Consider the following 16599-nt stretch of genomic DNA (forward strand, 5'->3'; position numbering starts at 1 on the left):
TTGTTCAACTTACTTATGCATTCATTGGTTGATTCTTGTATGTGCCCTGATTGGGGATCAAACCCACAACCTTGGAGTATCGGGATGATGCTCCAACCAACTGAGCTACCCGGCCAGGGCTCCCTGCCCTATTTTAGTCTCTGGAAGTTTTTTCCATCCTTTTTCTGACATTCAAGTGCTATCTAAAATGAAAGGGTCCAACAAGTATCAAGGACCCATACATAACACATCAACGTGACATTTCAGAATATCAAAGTTAAAGAGGTGTTCTCAAAGCTTCTGGGGAAGAGAGACGGTAACTCAGAAAATAGCAAAAATCAGACAGTTACCCAGCTTCTCATTAGCAATGATGTCTGCCAGTATATAAGAGGCCTTGAAAATTTTTGGGGAAAAGAATATTGAACTCTCTGCCCAGCTAAACCAAATTAAGAATGAAAGCAAAATAAAAATATTTCTCAGGCATACAGAAAAAAGTTTACTTCCCACATAGCCTTCTGAGGAAGGGATTGGAGGAGGTTCAAAAACCAGTTAATCCCATCCAGAAGCATAGTAAAAATAAATAAAAGATTGCTTTCCTATTAAACCCAACTACATTCCTTTCTGAATATTAAAACTAATACCGTAATTTGGTACCTGGCAATAAAGGGACCCTACTGCTTTCCTGCTATATACCTTCCAATCAGTATACAGAAATAGGAATACAGTGTTATGTCCCTGAAGGTTAGTTACTGTGACTATGTGGCAGAAATACTTTCATAAACAAAGCCATTACTTACCAAAACCTCAAACAGGAGTGCTAGTAATTTATTGTTAGCCATGAAGTTACTGTCCAGAACACCTAAGTTAAACCAACTTCCCAAACAGCGAAAGACCTTCATAAGCATTTTCTCATCTGTTCCTACTTTTTCTACACAGGTCATCTGAAAAGAAGGGAAAAAAAATAACGCCAATCTTTGTATTTAAACCATTATTACAATTTTTATTATTACAGATATAATAATGAAAAGGATGAAAATAGAGTTAAAAGAAGTTCTTTGTGAGTACAAGACTTTGTTCTCAAAACCCTTTAATTCATTTGATCCCAACTAAAACTCTATAGATAGGTACTATTATTATCTTGACTTTCTTAACTGGGAAGCTGAGATACAGAAAGGTTATAACAGATATGTTTTGGAATAACCATGTTTCTTAGATCCCACTTCTGCATCAATTTGATCTTATCAGTAGACTGTCTTTAAAGTAATACTTGTCTATGGTTGATTTTATAGTGCAGAAATAAGCTAGTCACATTACTGTGTACGTAGTCCCATGTGAAAAGCTGATATTTTAGCTTCAGCACTTGAACACTCAAGCAAATATGCCACTTCACAGAAAGTGACACTACTATAAATGTGATAGTTTATAAAAGAGATAACAAGAAAAATTAACTTAAAACTCACCACTGTTTCTCTTTGCAAAATTGTTTTGTGATGTATATTTTTCCAAAGTAAAGTGTAATATAACTTTTTCTAGATAAAAAGTGTTTAAATCACAACTGTGGAATTACAGGAATTCTGGTGATGATATTAAGGTGAAATAACCTTAATAAATAAACAAACAGAAGGTCCCATTTTAACAACTGACACGAAAATAACTTTTTAGTAGGAGAACCTATAACTTCATTTTGGAACTGTTTTTCATGAAATAAGAGCTTTCCCACCATTTAAGAAGTCTGATGATTTAGAAGCTGTAGAAAGAGGCAGCTATAGAATTTGATCTTCCAAGTACCCCATATACCTTTATTAAACTTAAATCACAATACTGTCAAACTGCCATGACCTCACTGAAGAATTTCTTTTTCTTGTCAGTTAAAAATAAACCCTGGGACTTCCGGCCAAGATGGAGGCCTAGACAGACACGCTGCATCTCTCTCTACAACTAAGAAGGAATACAACTATCTCAAAACTAGAGACAACCAGAAGTTCCAGAAAATCAAGCTGCATTGAAGTCCAACAAACGAAGATATAAAGAAGAAATACTCATCCAGATAGGTGGGAGGGGCGGACGCGGGTGGAGAGGACGAGGTGTGGTGGCAGCAGCAACAGTGGCAGTGGCAGGCCAGCAGAAAGCACAGTCACGCGTTTTAAAAGTCGGGAGGGACATCTGGGGAGCGTTCCCAGCTCCTGACCAGACCCCGTAAATCACAGTCCCAGCACCAGGGAAAATCAAGCCTCATTGCTTCTGACTGTGCAGACCAGTGGGGATTGGGGTGGAGGCAGAAGCTGCCAGTCTCAGCCAAGTCTGCTTGTTTAAAGGGTCCCCACAGTCCTAGAACGTCCCCAGACCCACCCACTCTGGGAACGACAGGCAGGGCAACAGCTAGAGACGTGTCAGTCCCATACGGAAGTGGGAGAAGTGCCTGGAAAAGGGGCAAGTGCTGAGTAAGCGGCACTGTTCCCTCTCTGACCCCTCCCCCACATACAGTGCCACAACGAGGTGAAATGGGTTGCCCTGTATGACAAATCCCTAAGGCTCCACCCCCTATAACGTAAGAGGTGCTATAGTCCTTGCCCAAATCACAGAGGCAAACGCCGAAAGATGAGGAGACAGAGAAGTACAACCCAGAAGCGGGGGCAGATCAAGGTCCCAGCGGCACAACTAAGCAATGAGCAGATAGCACGCCTAATGGATGAGGAGATAAACAACTTAACAGATGCACAGTTTAAGGCATTGGTGATTAGGATGCTCACAACTCTTAACAAAAATGATTAAACAGGACAAGGAAAGAATGAAGGCTATCCTGGCTGAAATGAAGGAAAATCCACATGAAATAAGTGGTGAAGGAAAGGAAACCAGGGTTCAAATCAACAAATTGGAACATAAGGAAGAAACAAACAGTCAACCAGTAAAGGAGGAGGAAATGAGAATTTTAAAAAATGAGGAGAGGCTTAGAAACCTATGGGACAGCTATAAACGCACCAACATCTGAATCATAGGGTTGCCAGAGGTGAAGAGGGAGAGCAAGAAATTGAAGAATTATGTGAAAAAATAATGAAGAAAAACTTCCCTAATTTGGGGAAAGAAATGGACATATGGGTCCAGGAAGCACAGAGAGACCCAGGGAGGACCACACCAAGACATATCATAATCAAAATGCCAAAGGTTAAGGATAAAGAGAGAATCTTAAAAGCAGCAAGAGAGAAGAGGAGAATTACTTACAAAGGAGTACCTATAAGACTGTCAGCTGATTTCTCAAAAGAAACTTTGCAGGCAAGAAGGGACTGGCAGGAAATATTCAAAGTGATTAAAGCAAGGCCCTACAACCAAGATTCCTCTATCCAGCAAAGATATCATTCAGAATGGAAGGGCAGATAAAGTGCTTCCCAGATAAGGTAAAGCTGAAGGAGTTCATCATCACCAAGCCATTATTATATGAAATGTTAAAGGGACTTATTTAAGAAGAAGGATATCAAAACTATGAACATTAAAATGAAAACAGTATCACAATTATCAATAACAGAAGCTAGGGAATGGAACAAAGGTAAACTAAGCAGACAACTAGAGTGGGAACAGAATCATAGGTACGGGGAGCATGTACGGGGAGGGCAGTTGGGAAGGGGGATGGGGAGAGGGAGGGAAATGGTACAGGAATTAAGCAAGGTAGAAGGGTGGGGAATAGACAGGGGGATGCTGAGAAGAGCTTTATGCACAACCCATGGACATGGACTAAGGGTGGGAGACTGCTGGAGGGAGGGGGGTTGCTAGGTGGAGGGGGCAAAGGGAAAAGAAATTGGGACAACTGTAATAGCATAATCAATAAAACATACAAAAAATTAAAAAAAAAAAAACCTGAAACAAATAAACCCTGAATATATCTTTAGTCTTCCTACTGGATGCATTGTCTGTTTCCTTTGTAAATGCAATCCAATCCAATAACCTAAAAAAGTGTTTAAAAATAACTTTTATAGGCAATGGGTAAAACACATATCACCATGAGGTTTGGAAGGTATGGGGGTTATGAAATCCCATAGTTATCTAAATGCTGACACTTATACTTCTAGTAGCCATAATCCTACTATGTTTGCACTATCAGGCAATAATGATTAAACCATTAGTTAGTTTGAATTGTACTGAACTGAAATGAAGGAAAGAAAAAAGAAATGAATCAAGTAAGTTCATAGCAAACACACTCACATATGCTAGACTCTTGGAAGCTCTTGATGTAAATGCCTTAGATAATTGCTTGGCCTTCATGCTTCCTAAATTACACCTCAATTTTACTATGGCAGAATGTTTACAAATGGGAGAACCTGATTGTATATTTTAACTACAGAATCAAAGTTAAGGATATAATTTTGAAAAAACCCTACAACTAAAATTAGTTGCTTTGGGACTTCCGGCCAAGATGGAGGCATAAACATGCTTCACCTCCTTACACAACCATAAGAAGGATTACATCTACCACCACCCCCAAAAAAAACCCAGAACTGCCAGAAACTTGAACTGCATGGAAGTTTAACAAAGATTTAAAGAAATAATACTCATCCAGATGGGTGGGAGGGGTGGAGATGGGGTAGGAGGTTGGAGACTGGGAGCAGGGGCAGAGAGGTCGTGGTGTGGTGGAAGCTAGTCAGCAGAATAAGCAGTTGGCCACACATTATAAAAGCTGGGAGGGACACCTGGGGAGCAATCCCAGTCCCGGGCCAAACTGCAGCTCACGGTTCCAGTGCCAGGAAAAATAAAGCCTCATCACTTCCAGCTGTGAAAAACAGTAGGGGTTGGGGTGGCAGAAGACACTGGGAACCATCACCAAGGCAATAGCTAGAGGGGTGTCAATCACATATGGGAAGTGGGTAAATGGACTAGAAACGGGGCGAGTGATGAGCAAGTGCCATTATTCCCTCTCTAACCCCTCCTCGACATATAGTACCAGAAGGTGGTGAAATGGGTTGCACAGCACTGATGAATACCTAAGGCTCTGTCCCCTACAACGTAACAGATGCAACAGCTCTACCTAAGACACAAAGGCAAACACAGCAGCCTGTCAAGTTAAGGAAAGAGAGAAGTAAATATGGCTCAAAAGAAGGAGCAGATTAAGATTCCAGTGGGAGAACTAAGCGTCGAGGATATAGCCAACCTAACACACTCAAGAGTTCAGAACACTGGTGATAACAATGCTCAGAGAAACAAAACTGAGTATGACAAACGCATAATGGAAAAAATGAAGGTTATGCTGAGTGAAATGAAGAAAAACCCACAGACAACCAATGGTGAAGGGGAGGAAGCCAGGGTTCAAATCAGTGATTTGGAGCATAAGGAAGAAATAAACAGTCAACCAGTACAGAATGAAGAAACAAGAATTGAAAAAAACAAGGAGAGGCTTAGGAACCTCTGGAACAACTTTAAACATACCAACATCCAAATCATAGGGGTGTCAGAAGGAGAAGAGGAATGGCAAGAAATTGGAAACTTATTTGAAAAAATAATGAAAAATACTTTCCTAATTTGGTGAAGGAAATAGACATATAAGTACAGGAAGCACAGAGTCCCAAACAAGAGGGACTCAAAGAGGACCACACCAAGACACATCATAATTAAAATGCCAAAGGTTAAAGATAAAGAGAGAATCTTAAAAGCAGCAAGAGCAAAGAAGAGAGTTGCCTACAAAGGAGTTCCCATAAGACTATCAGCTGATTTCTCAAAAGAAACTTTACAGGCTAGAAAGATTGGCAAGAAGCATTCAAAGTGATGAAACACAAGGACCTACAACCAGGATTACTCTATCCAGCAAAGCCATCATTTAGAATGGAAGGGCAAATAAAGTGCTTCCCAGACAAGGTAAAGCTAAAGGAGTGCATCACCACCAAGCCGTTATTATATGAAATGTTAAAGGGTCTTATTTAAGATTAAGATCAAAACTATAAGCATTAAAATGACAACTCACAACTATGAATAACTGAATCTAAAAAATAAAAAGAAAAACAAACTAAGAAACAACAAGGACAGGAACAGAATCATAGGTATGGGATCATTTGGAGGGCTATCAGCTAGGAGGGGAAACAAGGAGTATGGGGAAATGGTGCAGGGATCAAGAATCATAACTGAAAGGAACAAAATAGACAAGGGGATGTTAGGAATAATATAGGAAAGAGTGAAGCCAAAGAACTTACATGCACAACCCATGGACATGAACTAAGGGGAGAATCACTGGAAGGAAGAAGGGTACCTAGCAGAGGGGGGCAAAGGGAAAATAATTGGGACAACTGTAACAGCATTATCAAAAAAATACACTTAAAAATTTTTTCACCTAATCAAAAAGGACACAATCATAATTAACTAATTTTTTTAAAGGTTTTATTTATTTTTATAGAGGGAGAAAGGAGGGGAGAAAGAGAGGGAGAGAAATATGGATGTGAGAGAGATAAACATTGATTGGTTGCCTCTTGTATGTGCCCCAACCAAGGATTGAACCTGCAATCCAGGCATGTGCCCTGACAGGAATCCAGCCAGCAACCTTTCGCTTTGAGAGACAATGCCCAATCAAGTAAGCCACACAGGTAAGGGTTTAACTCTTAAAAAGACAGTGTAGCCCTGGCTGGGTGAGTCAGCTGGTTGGAGCATCATCCCTTGCACCAAAAGGTTGCATGTTTGATCCCCAGTCAGGGCACATACCTAAGTTGCGGGTTTGATCCCCGGTTTGGGCGTGTAAGGGAGGCAACTGATCCATATTTCTCTCTCTCCCTTCCTCTCTCTCTAAAATTAATAAACATATCCTCATGTGAGAATTAAAAAAAAAAAAAAAAAAAAAAAAGGTCGTGTAATGTTAGCTAATCTATAATTCTGATATTGCTAAGAGGTCAACTAAAGGCCTCTCAAAATCTCAGTTCATCCTTAAAAGAGAATACTTTCCTTAAGTAAATTTATACACACTTCCCTTAGCATATTCCTTCATGAAGAGCTGAGTTTGTAACATGAAGTAGTAGAAGAGCAAGAGATATGTAATCAGAAGGTCCAAGTTCAAATTCTCAATTAACAGTTGTGTAATTCTAAAGCCTGCTTCTCATTCATAAAATGGAGATGATATCACCCTCACATCATTACTTAGAAGCTCAAAAAGTAGTTGCTGAAAGTTCTTTAAATTGTAAAGTGTTATATAAACGCCACAGTATTACCACTGCCAAATTTTGCAAAGTAAGCTATTTCACAATAATGAAACTGAGTTACAAAATAACTATCATGGTTTCTGCCCCTAGGCAGTTAGTATTTTCAATCTACTCACCAACAGAGATACCACTGTACTAGAGTAGAAGGCCAAATCTTCTATAATTTCTGTGCGCCTGTTAGCTCCAATTCGTAAGGAACGACTATGTACTTCTTCAGGTAACACTGTAAGGATCTCCAGCAGAAAAGGCAGAGAAGTTACATCATTGCTATATCTAGAAAAGAAAAGGACAGACATAAGTTATGACTTAAAGTCAGAAAAAGCACTATCACATAAGGTAACAACAGCCATCAGAATAACCTATGGCAAGAAAAACAGCATACTCACTATAAAAAGAAAAAAAATAGATAAATTTTTAAAGAGTACCTAAAAACGGAAATTTTAACTTGCATATTCTTTGACCCAGCAATTCCACTTCCAGAAATTTATTTCTCATAAGAATATCATAGGTACATACAAAGATGTGTACTGCATTACTTTCTTATAATAGCAAAAATACTGGGAAAATATAAAGGTCCTTCATAATTAAACGGAATAAAAAAGGTTACAGATAATTATACAATGGAACATACATAGTCATTATAATGAGATACCTATCTATGTCTAACAGGAAAAGATCCACAATGTATTTAGTGAAAAAAGTATATGAAACAATTTACATATGAGTGAACAAATACATATATAAGCATACGTGTATTAAACCATGTATGCATGCTCTGGCCAGATGGCTCAGTTGGTTGGAGTGTCATCCCATACACCAAAGGGCTGCAGGTTCAATTCCCAGTCAGAGCACATACCTAGGTTGTGGGTTTGATCCCTGGTCAGGGTGCATGTGGGAGGCAACCAATTGATGTTTCCCTCTCACTCTCTCTCCTTTCCTCCCTCTCTAAAATCAATGAACATATTTTCAGGTGATGATTAAAATTAAAATTAGATTAAATAAAATATGTATGTGCTTATTATAAAATGCTTTTAAGAAAGTCCAGAGGGATATATAGCCAATCATTAGTAGTGGTTACTATGAAATATAGGAATAAGGAGACATGAAAGTGTTTATTTTTTAATTTCAAATAAAAAATAAGCTATCTATATAGTCTTTAATGAGACACTATGGTTGGAGGTTAAAAAGACATCCACTTTGTTAAAAAATAATTTCCTGACAGCCTTGGTTCCCATGCTCTCCCCCCTTCCCCCACCCACCTGCAGCTGTCTGGGAGTTTCCCATGATAGTGGGGTACATCAACCCAAGCTCCATTTGGCCTTGATCAGCCCTAGACTCACAGCTATGAGATAACGACTGAATTCAATAGTTTCTTTTTTCTTCCCCCTACAAAACAGCCCCTCCTTCCCTAGGACCCCAGAGTGAGGCCATTCGCAGCACGGCTTCCTCCCCGCTTGCTAATCCCCTTAATAAACTTCTTTCTGTCTGCTCGCTGCCTCCTCATGGTTCTCTGAGCGACACCATTCTTACACTAATGAAATGCCAAAGTGCAAACAAGTATCAAGATTATCTTGCCAAGACCATGAGGAAATGCTTTATTCAAAATAGCAGACTCCAAGTATCTAAAGATAATATTGTCCCTTTGATAGACATGAAATACATCCTAATTAGTAAGAATGCACGCCCATAACAATTTACACTTTAATATCATCTTAAACATTCTCAAATATTTTTATAGAATTGCTGGTATATCAGCGGGAGTGATTCATGATGCAATAAAAGACTTTGCTGCAATTAATATAAGTGATTCATGTGTACATGTAAATTATGAGGATCTTTTTTCTTTTTTAAAAGATTTTATTTATTTAGTTTTATGGAGAGGGTAAGGGAGGGAGAAAGAGAGGGAGAGAAACATCAACATGAGAGATACATGGATTGGTTGCCTCTCACACGCCCCCAACCGGGGACCCAGCCCACAACCCAGGCATGTGCCCTGACTTAAACCAAACCAGCAACCTTTCAGTTCGCAGGCTGGTGCTCAATCCACTAAACCACACCAGGCAGGGCTATGAGGGTCTTTTATGTTCCAAATGACATATTTCTGTAGTATTTAATTTTTTAATGATTTTCTCCTACCTAACAAAGGTTAATAATAAATAATTCTATGTTAAAGATTTGGGGAAATCTAGTTCAAATGTCTAGTTATTGCTAACAAATTTCTCTTTGTAGGGTAATAGTAATCCCAACTGCTAGCATATAATTAATACAAGTTACTTACTTTTCCACCAATGTTTGTACACATCCCTTCCAGGAAGGCATTTGTAGGGCAAGGTCTGCTATTGCTAAAGCCAGCTAAAGAAGAGAAATTTAATAAATGAATAGAACAGATGAACAGAAATAGGGTTACCATTCAGTATTAATAGAAAAGCAAAGAAACTAAATTTTTTCCAAAACAATATGACAAGACTGACATTCCCCCATTTCCCCTGACCGCCACAATTATCTGTGTCATATAAACTCTTACAGACTAGCTACAAATTGCTGGGATTTAAAAGGTAACCTTTAAAAATTAAAAAAAAAAAAAAAAAAAAAAAGAAGAAAAATAAACAGGCTATAGATTTTCCTCAGAATATATCAATACTTACTTTTTTTTGGCAATACCATAAAACTTCATGGACAGATAAATTACACTTTGCCAAAAGGCCAAAGTTACTGACAAAGTCAGCCCATCGACTCACTCCTCAAGTAATGGGTTGCCATTTCCCTTCTCTTTCCATTTCTCCTCAGCTTGAAGTCTTATGCAAAAGCCTCCTTCCTCCTCAAGAGCTCTTCTATGCCAGGCAGAGAACAGGTGGGTATGTATTCACTGAAGCTTCCAGTTTCCCTTCCTAATGTTATTTCACTGTCTAAGGGGGAAAAGCCAAATGCTCTAGTTCACTGTTTCATTCATGACACTTTTATTAGCCAATCAGTCCAGAAAATATATATTTTTAAGAAACTATGTGGACCTCTGGCCTAGAATAGTAGTGCTTTTATCATCTGAAATTTGAATGGAGGAGGATGGGAGTGTGTGTGTCGTGCACATGGCTGTCTGTGAAAGCCTATACTCACCTCCCCCACATCAAGTATTTAAGTTAGTTTGAAATCAACTGAACTCTAAGATTACTACAAAAGATTTAAATTTTCACTTTCTATCCATTTATAAGGATATAGGAATTAGTGCATAATAAAGTTAACATTACTTCAGATGGCCTAGCAATGTCAATCAAAATTAACTTGATATCCAAATAGTCTTAACACACTTCCCCAATGAGAAGCATAGGAATTACCTGCGTTACAATGACAGGTGATAAGTCTTTCAAGTTTTGGATATGGGTTAGTAATGAGTCCCGTAAAGAGGCATGAGAGTCTGTGGGGAGCTCATAAAATGAGGTCTGAATCTTCATTTTCATGGTCTGTGCAGCAAAATAGCATGATTCTACATCCTGTCGAATCTGTAACAATTGGTCTGAAATCTCCCATGCATGAACCTGAAAGCAGATGAAACAAAATGTCTTAAAGACTACTTTTCTAAATTTCAGTATCATACAACCGCAATACATATAAACATATGCAGACCAAAGTATAATGAAAGGAAAATCTGACAACCTAAATTACTCAATAATTCAGCCAATACTTCAAATTCTACATTGATAGGCCCTGTTAAAGGTATTACTTAAAATCTTCTGACTTATTCTAGGAAGTCATGAGAGTTATCAATTGAATCAATAAATCTAAACCTGCTGCCCTGGCTGGTGTGGCTCAGTGGACTGAGTGTTGGCCTGTGAACCAAAAGGCCACCAGTTTGATTCCTGGTCAGGGCACATGCCTGGGTTACAAGTCAGGTCCCACTGGGAGTCAACTGATCAATGTGTATCTCTCACACATTGACATTTCTCTCCCTCTCCTTCTCCCTCCCTTCCCCTCTCTAAAAGTAAATAAAATCTTTAAAAAACATATACATATTTTGCTCAAACGGATTTTTAAAAAGTACTTTATTTATCTTCAGGGAAAGAGGAAGGGAAGGAGAATGAGAGGAAGAAAAACATAGATCAGCTGCCTCTTGCATGCCCCAACTGGGACGACCTGCAACCCAGGCACATGCCCTGACAGGGAATTGAACAAGCAATGCCCAATAAACTGAGCCACACCGGTCAGGGCTCAAACTGGTATTTTAAAAAATAATAACAAATAGATTCTATGAAGCCCTGGAATCTACATAAATTCTCTCATAAAAAAGAGCAGCTGCTGACTGGTGTGGCTCAGTGGGCTGGGCATCATCCTGAGAATCGAATCATCACCGGTTGGATTCCCGGTCAGAGCACACGCCTGGGTTGCAGGCCAGGTCCCCAGCTGGGGGCGTGTGAGAGGCACCTGATGGATTATCTCTTGCACCTTGCTGTTTCCTCTCTCTCTCTCTCTCTCTCTCTCTCTCTCTCTCTCTCTCTCTCTCTCTCTCTCTCTCTCCTCGCCCCCGCCTTCCCCTCTCTGTAAAAGTAAATAAATAAAATCTTAAAAAAAAAAAAGAGCAGATTTCTGATCAAGATCACATTGTAAGCAGATGTGGCTCACCTCTTCGCACAACCACATCAAAATTACTACTAAAATACTGAAAAACCGTCACTCAGAATCGTCAGAAATCAAGCTGAATAGAAGTTTGAATACTGCAGAATTAAAGAAACCACATTCACCCAGACTGGGCTGTAGAGCCAGCAAGCTGGTGCCATATACGGGACTCCATCAACCTGGCTAACAGTCTTTGGCCTGCTTGGAGACCCCAGAGGCTCTGCACCACCCAACTTACAGCACCCCCTGCCTGCCCCCCACAGCAAACTGCTTTTCCACATGAATGGCTGGTCTTGGCTCATGCAGCACAACTTCCTAAACGCTCTCAAACATGCAACAGCTGGCCTCAGTGAGCCCAAGGCTCAGCACTAGCAGCAGCCAACCTAGATTCACAGTTGGCTTCACCTGGGAATCTCCAAGCCCAGCACAAGTAGCAGCCATCTCAGATTGCTTTATAGGTCAGGCAAGGTGGCCCCAGGCAGAACACAGGTGGGGGCTGAACTTGGCCTGCACCACCCAGGAAACCCCAGGGCCAGCGCACCCAGTGGACAGTTACAGATTATGTAGGAGCGCCATGACATTGCTCCTGGCACAACTGATCTTCCACAGAGTGTGTAGGTAGATGGTAAGTGGTCACAGCCCATCCTTGACTGGCCTAGGTTAAACCCTCCCATTGATCTGCCAACAGCTGCCAAAGCTCAACTACACAGGTGGGTGTACTCAGCCCACCTCAAGTACCCAGCTTGGTTATAGGGGAGGCTCTGCCACTAGACCCTACAGGACACCTACTATATTAGGCCATACTACCAAGACACAGAGTCAAAGCAGCTCTACCTAATACATAGAAAGAAACACAGGAAGGCTGCCAAATGAGGAAACAAAGAAACATGGCCCAAATGAAAGAACAGATCAAAACTCCAGAAAAAGAGCTGAACGAAATGGAGATAAGCACTCTATCAGATGCAGAGGTCAAAACACAGGTTATAAGGATGCTCAAAGAACTTTGTAAGGACCTCAGCAGCATAAAAAAGATCCAGTCAGAAATAAAGGATACACTAACTGAAATAAGAACAATTTACAGGGAAACGGAAGTAAAGTGGATGAAGCCAAGAATCAAAGCAATGATTTGGAACATAAAGAAGAGAAAACAACCAACCAGAAAAACAAAAAGAAAAAAGAACTTAAAAAAATGAGGGTAGTGTAAGCAGCCTCTGGGACAACTTCAAGAGGTCCAACATCTAAATCATAGTGGTGCCAGAAGGAGAAGAGAAAGAGCAAGAAATTTGAAATCTGTTTGAAAAAATAATGAAAGAAAACTTCCTTAATTTGGTGAAGGAAATAGACATGTAAGTTCAGGAAGCACAGAGAGTTGCAAACAAGATGTATTCAAAGATGCCCACTCCTAGACACATCATAATTAAAATGCTAAAGTTTAAAGATAAAAGAGCAGCAAGAAAGAAGCAGATAATTACCTACAAAGGAGTTTCCAGAAGACTGTCAGCTGATTTCTCAAAAGAAATTTTGCAAAGTAGAAGGGACTGGCAAGACATATTCAGAGTCATGAAAAGCAGGGACCTGCAGCTAAGATTGCTCTACCCAGCAAGGTATCATTTAGAACAGCGGTTCTCAACCTGTGGGTCGCGACCCCTTTGGGGGTCGAACGACCCTTTCACAGGGGTCACCTAAGACCATCAGAAAACACATATATAATTACATACTGTTTTTGTGATTAATCACTATGCTTTAATTATGTTCAATTTGTAACAATGAAAATACACCCTGCATATCAGATATTTATATTATGATTCATAACAGTAGCAAAATTACTATAATGAAGTAACAACAAAAATAATTTTATGGTTGGGGGTCACCACAACATGAGGAACTGTATTAAAGGGTCGCGGCATTAGGAAGGTTGAGAACCACTAATTTAGAATCAAAAGGCAGATAAAGAGCTTCCCAAACAGGAAAACACTAAAAGAGTCATCATCACCAAATCATTATTATATGAAATGTTAGAGGGACTTATTTATGAAAAAGATCTTTGAAGAATAAAATGGCAATAAATACATATCTATCAACAATTGAATCTAAAAAACAAACTAAGCAAACAAGAACAGAGACAGACAGAATCATGGATACAGAGAGCATTTTGATGGTTGCCAGATGGGAGGGGGTATTAAGGAATGAGTGAAGAGGTGAGGGGATTAAGAAACACAAATAGGTAGTCACAGAATAGCCATGGAGATTTAAAGTACAGTATAAGAAATGGAGTAGCCAAAGAACTTACACACATGACCCATAGACATGAACAACGGTGTGGGGATTGCGTGAGGGAGTGGGTGGTGCTGGTTGGAGGAGGACAAAGGGGGGAAAATCAGGACAATTATATTAGCATAATCAATAAAATATAATTCTTAAAAAAACACAGCAATTAAACAGGAAAACCAAAGCACTATGGACATTTATAACAAAACTAGGTGTTATCTAGTTACCTCCAAGAACTGCAAATTATAAATGGTTGGGGACAAACCAGTATCGTCTGTAAGACGTGTATAGTTTCAGCCCTGGCTGATGTGGCTCAGTTGATTGAGAGCCAGCCTGCAAACCATAGGGTGGCTGGTTCAATTCCAGGTCAAGGCACATGCCTAGGTTGAGGGCCAGGTCCCTGGTTGGAGGCATGGGAGAGGCAACCACACATTGATGTTTCTCTCCCTTTCTCCCTCCCTTCTCCTCTCTCTGAAAATAAAATAAAATTAAAAGTCTCTAAAAAAAAAAAAAAAAAGACGTATAGTTTCAGTTTCAATAAAAGCAGAAGTAGAAGGAACAGGCTAGCTAATGGATCTAAAAGCAGATGAACAACAAAAGAACCAACGGGTATTCACTAGAAAGCACAGGGAGCCAATCTGAAGACTGTATTGGAAAATGAAAGAGGTTTTAGTGAGTAGAAAAGGTGAGGGAAGAGGCCTACATAAGGTCTAAAGAGACAGACATTAAGCCTCTGTAGACTCTTGAAACTAAAGAGCTAGGACAGGGCTCCAAACTGAGGAGAAAGTGGTATGAACAGAATCAAAATTATACAGAACTACAATAGAGACACATGGATAAAGGAGAAGGTAACAAAGCTAGGAAATCTTAGCAACAAATCACCATATCTGTAAATACTATCTGACAACAACAGAAAAGGAAGTTCTTTGAATTTGGAAATATTATCCTTAACCATGCCTTCTAAAAGTTCAGAAAAATTAATTTCACACACACACAAAAAATAATGCTATATATATGGATAAAACGAGAAAATAATGAAAAGAATAACATCCCTACAAGAAAAGTAGGACAGAAAAAATTTTTTAAAACTAGCCAAAAGTCCAACGGACATAAGAGCCTACCTGAAAGAGCTCCCAATGGCCACAGCTAAAAAAAACCTGGAGTAACAAAATTATGATAGTATTAGATTATAATTCAAAAATTAAAAAAATGAGTCGATACTGATGTTAACAACCAAATAAATAACTATAGAGAAGTTATTTATAGGATATGACACCTTTTTTACAGAATAATGCTAGTTAATGAATGTAGAAGAAATAAAAAATAGAAAATCACCATTAGAACATTTCAGGTAATAATTGGTAGGGGTGAGATTCATGTAGAAATGATAGATTTAGTTGGCAAAACTTCAAAGAGAAAATATTCAAAGTATCACCCCCTAAAATTTATCATTGTGGTGGTTTTACTCTTATGTCCACAAATTCTTTGACACTTACCATGTAAGAACTCAAGACTACTCTGCTGAAGAGACAATGTCAAGAGACCAGGAGCCCTGATGGGTGTGGCTTGGTTAGGCGTCATCCCGCAAAGAGCAAGGTCAGAAGTTTGATTCCAAGTCAGGGCACAAGCCTGGGTTACAGGCCGGCCTCCAGTTGAGGGCGTTTGAGAAGCAGTGGATGGATGTTTCTCACACTCATCGATGTTTCCCTCTCTTTCTCCCTCCCTTCCCCTCTCTCGAAAAAAAAATAATAAATAAAACCTTTCTTAAAAGGAGAGAGAGACCAGGAAGTCTCTGGGAAGTTATGGAAACCAAGAGGAGCCCTGCTAAGGCCAGCCTTCCAGCCATTCCTACCAGAGTGGCAAGCATGTAACTAAAGCCATCTTAGAACCTCCACACCAGTCCATACACCAAATGGATGCCTCATGGTGTAGAATTATCTTCCCCAGAGCCCTGATCGAATTGCTGTCCTACAAAGTTATGAGATACAATGAAATGGTTTTTGTTTTAAGTCATTATGTTTTGAGGCAATTTGTTTCACAGTAAATCATGAGAACAGAGAAAGACAATCAGGTAGTATGTGCATCCTAATGAAAGAACAGGGTACCACAATGACAATAGGTTCAAATCAATCTGTGTCTCATCAAGCCTCTAGATCCAGGTGGCAATTTGCAGGAACTACAGTAGGAAGTAGAATTGTATCATTAACTATGTTACAGAAACAGGGGAGTCCAAAAACAAACCCCAGAGTTTGCGGCTGGGAGATAGGCAGCAGGAAGCAGCTTTCAGGATGCCCTTGCATGCCTGGAGCTAGTGGCTGGAAACGTTGCAAAGATCCGCTTTACTTCCAAGACTCAGGAAGATGGGAGGGATCTTGGACTGTGGGCTGGAACGGAAGAAGGAGACAGAGCTTACGTAGGGTTCTGTGAATGGTCAGAACTGTTTGCAACACCCACTGCGTGAGAGGACGCAGGGGGAGAGAGAGGAGGCAGGGAGGAAGAGAGAAGGAGCTGTGGACATTTTGGGCTGGCTCTGGCTCTAGGAGGCTCTCTCTCTAAGGCTCTCTCTGGCCCTCACGCCCTCACT

The 16599-nt window shown here is 39.8% G+C and overlaps 1 protein-coding gene across 1 annotated transcript in view; it reads right to left on the bottom strand.

The window, feature by feature from the left end:
- Positions 1-16599, bottom strand: part of TNPO3 (transportin 3) — an 84668-nt gene that overhangs the window by 45154 nt on the left and 22915 nt on the right. The window contains 4 exon segments of the mRNA XM_090287493.1: positions 777-920; positions 7259-7415; positions 9421-9494; positions 10472-10672. Of these exon segments, the coding sequence (XP_090143619.1) occupies positions 777-920; positions 7259-7415; positions 9421-9494; positions 10472-10672 (576 nt within the window).

The sequence above is a fragment of the Furipterus horrens genome, unplaced genomic scaffold (genome assembly GCF_987537825.1).
Source record: "Furipterus horrens unplaced genomic scaffold, mFurHor1.1.pri manual_scaffold_9, whole genome shotgun sequence".
Taxonomy (NCBI): domain Eukaryota; kingdom Metazoa; phylum Chordata; class Mammalia; order Chiroptera; family Furipteridae; genus Furipterus; species Furipterus horrens.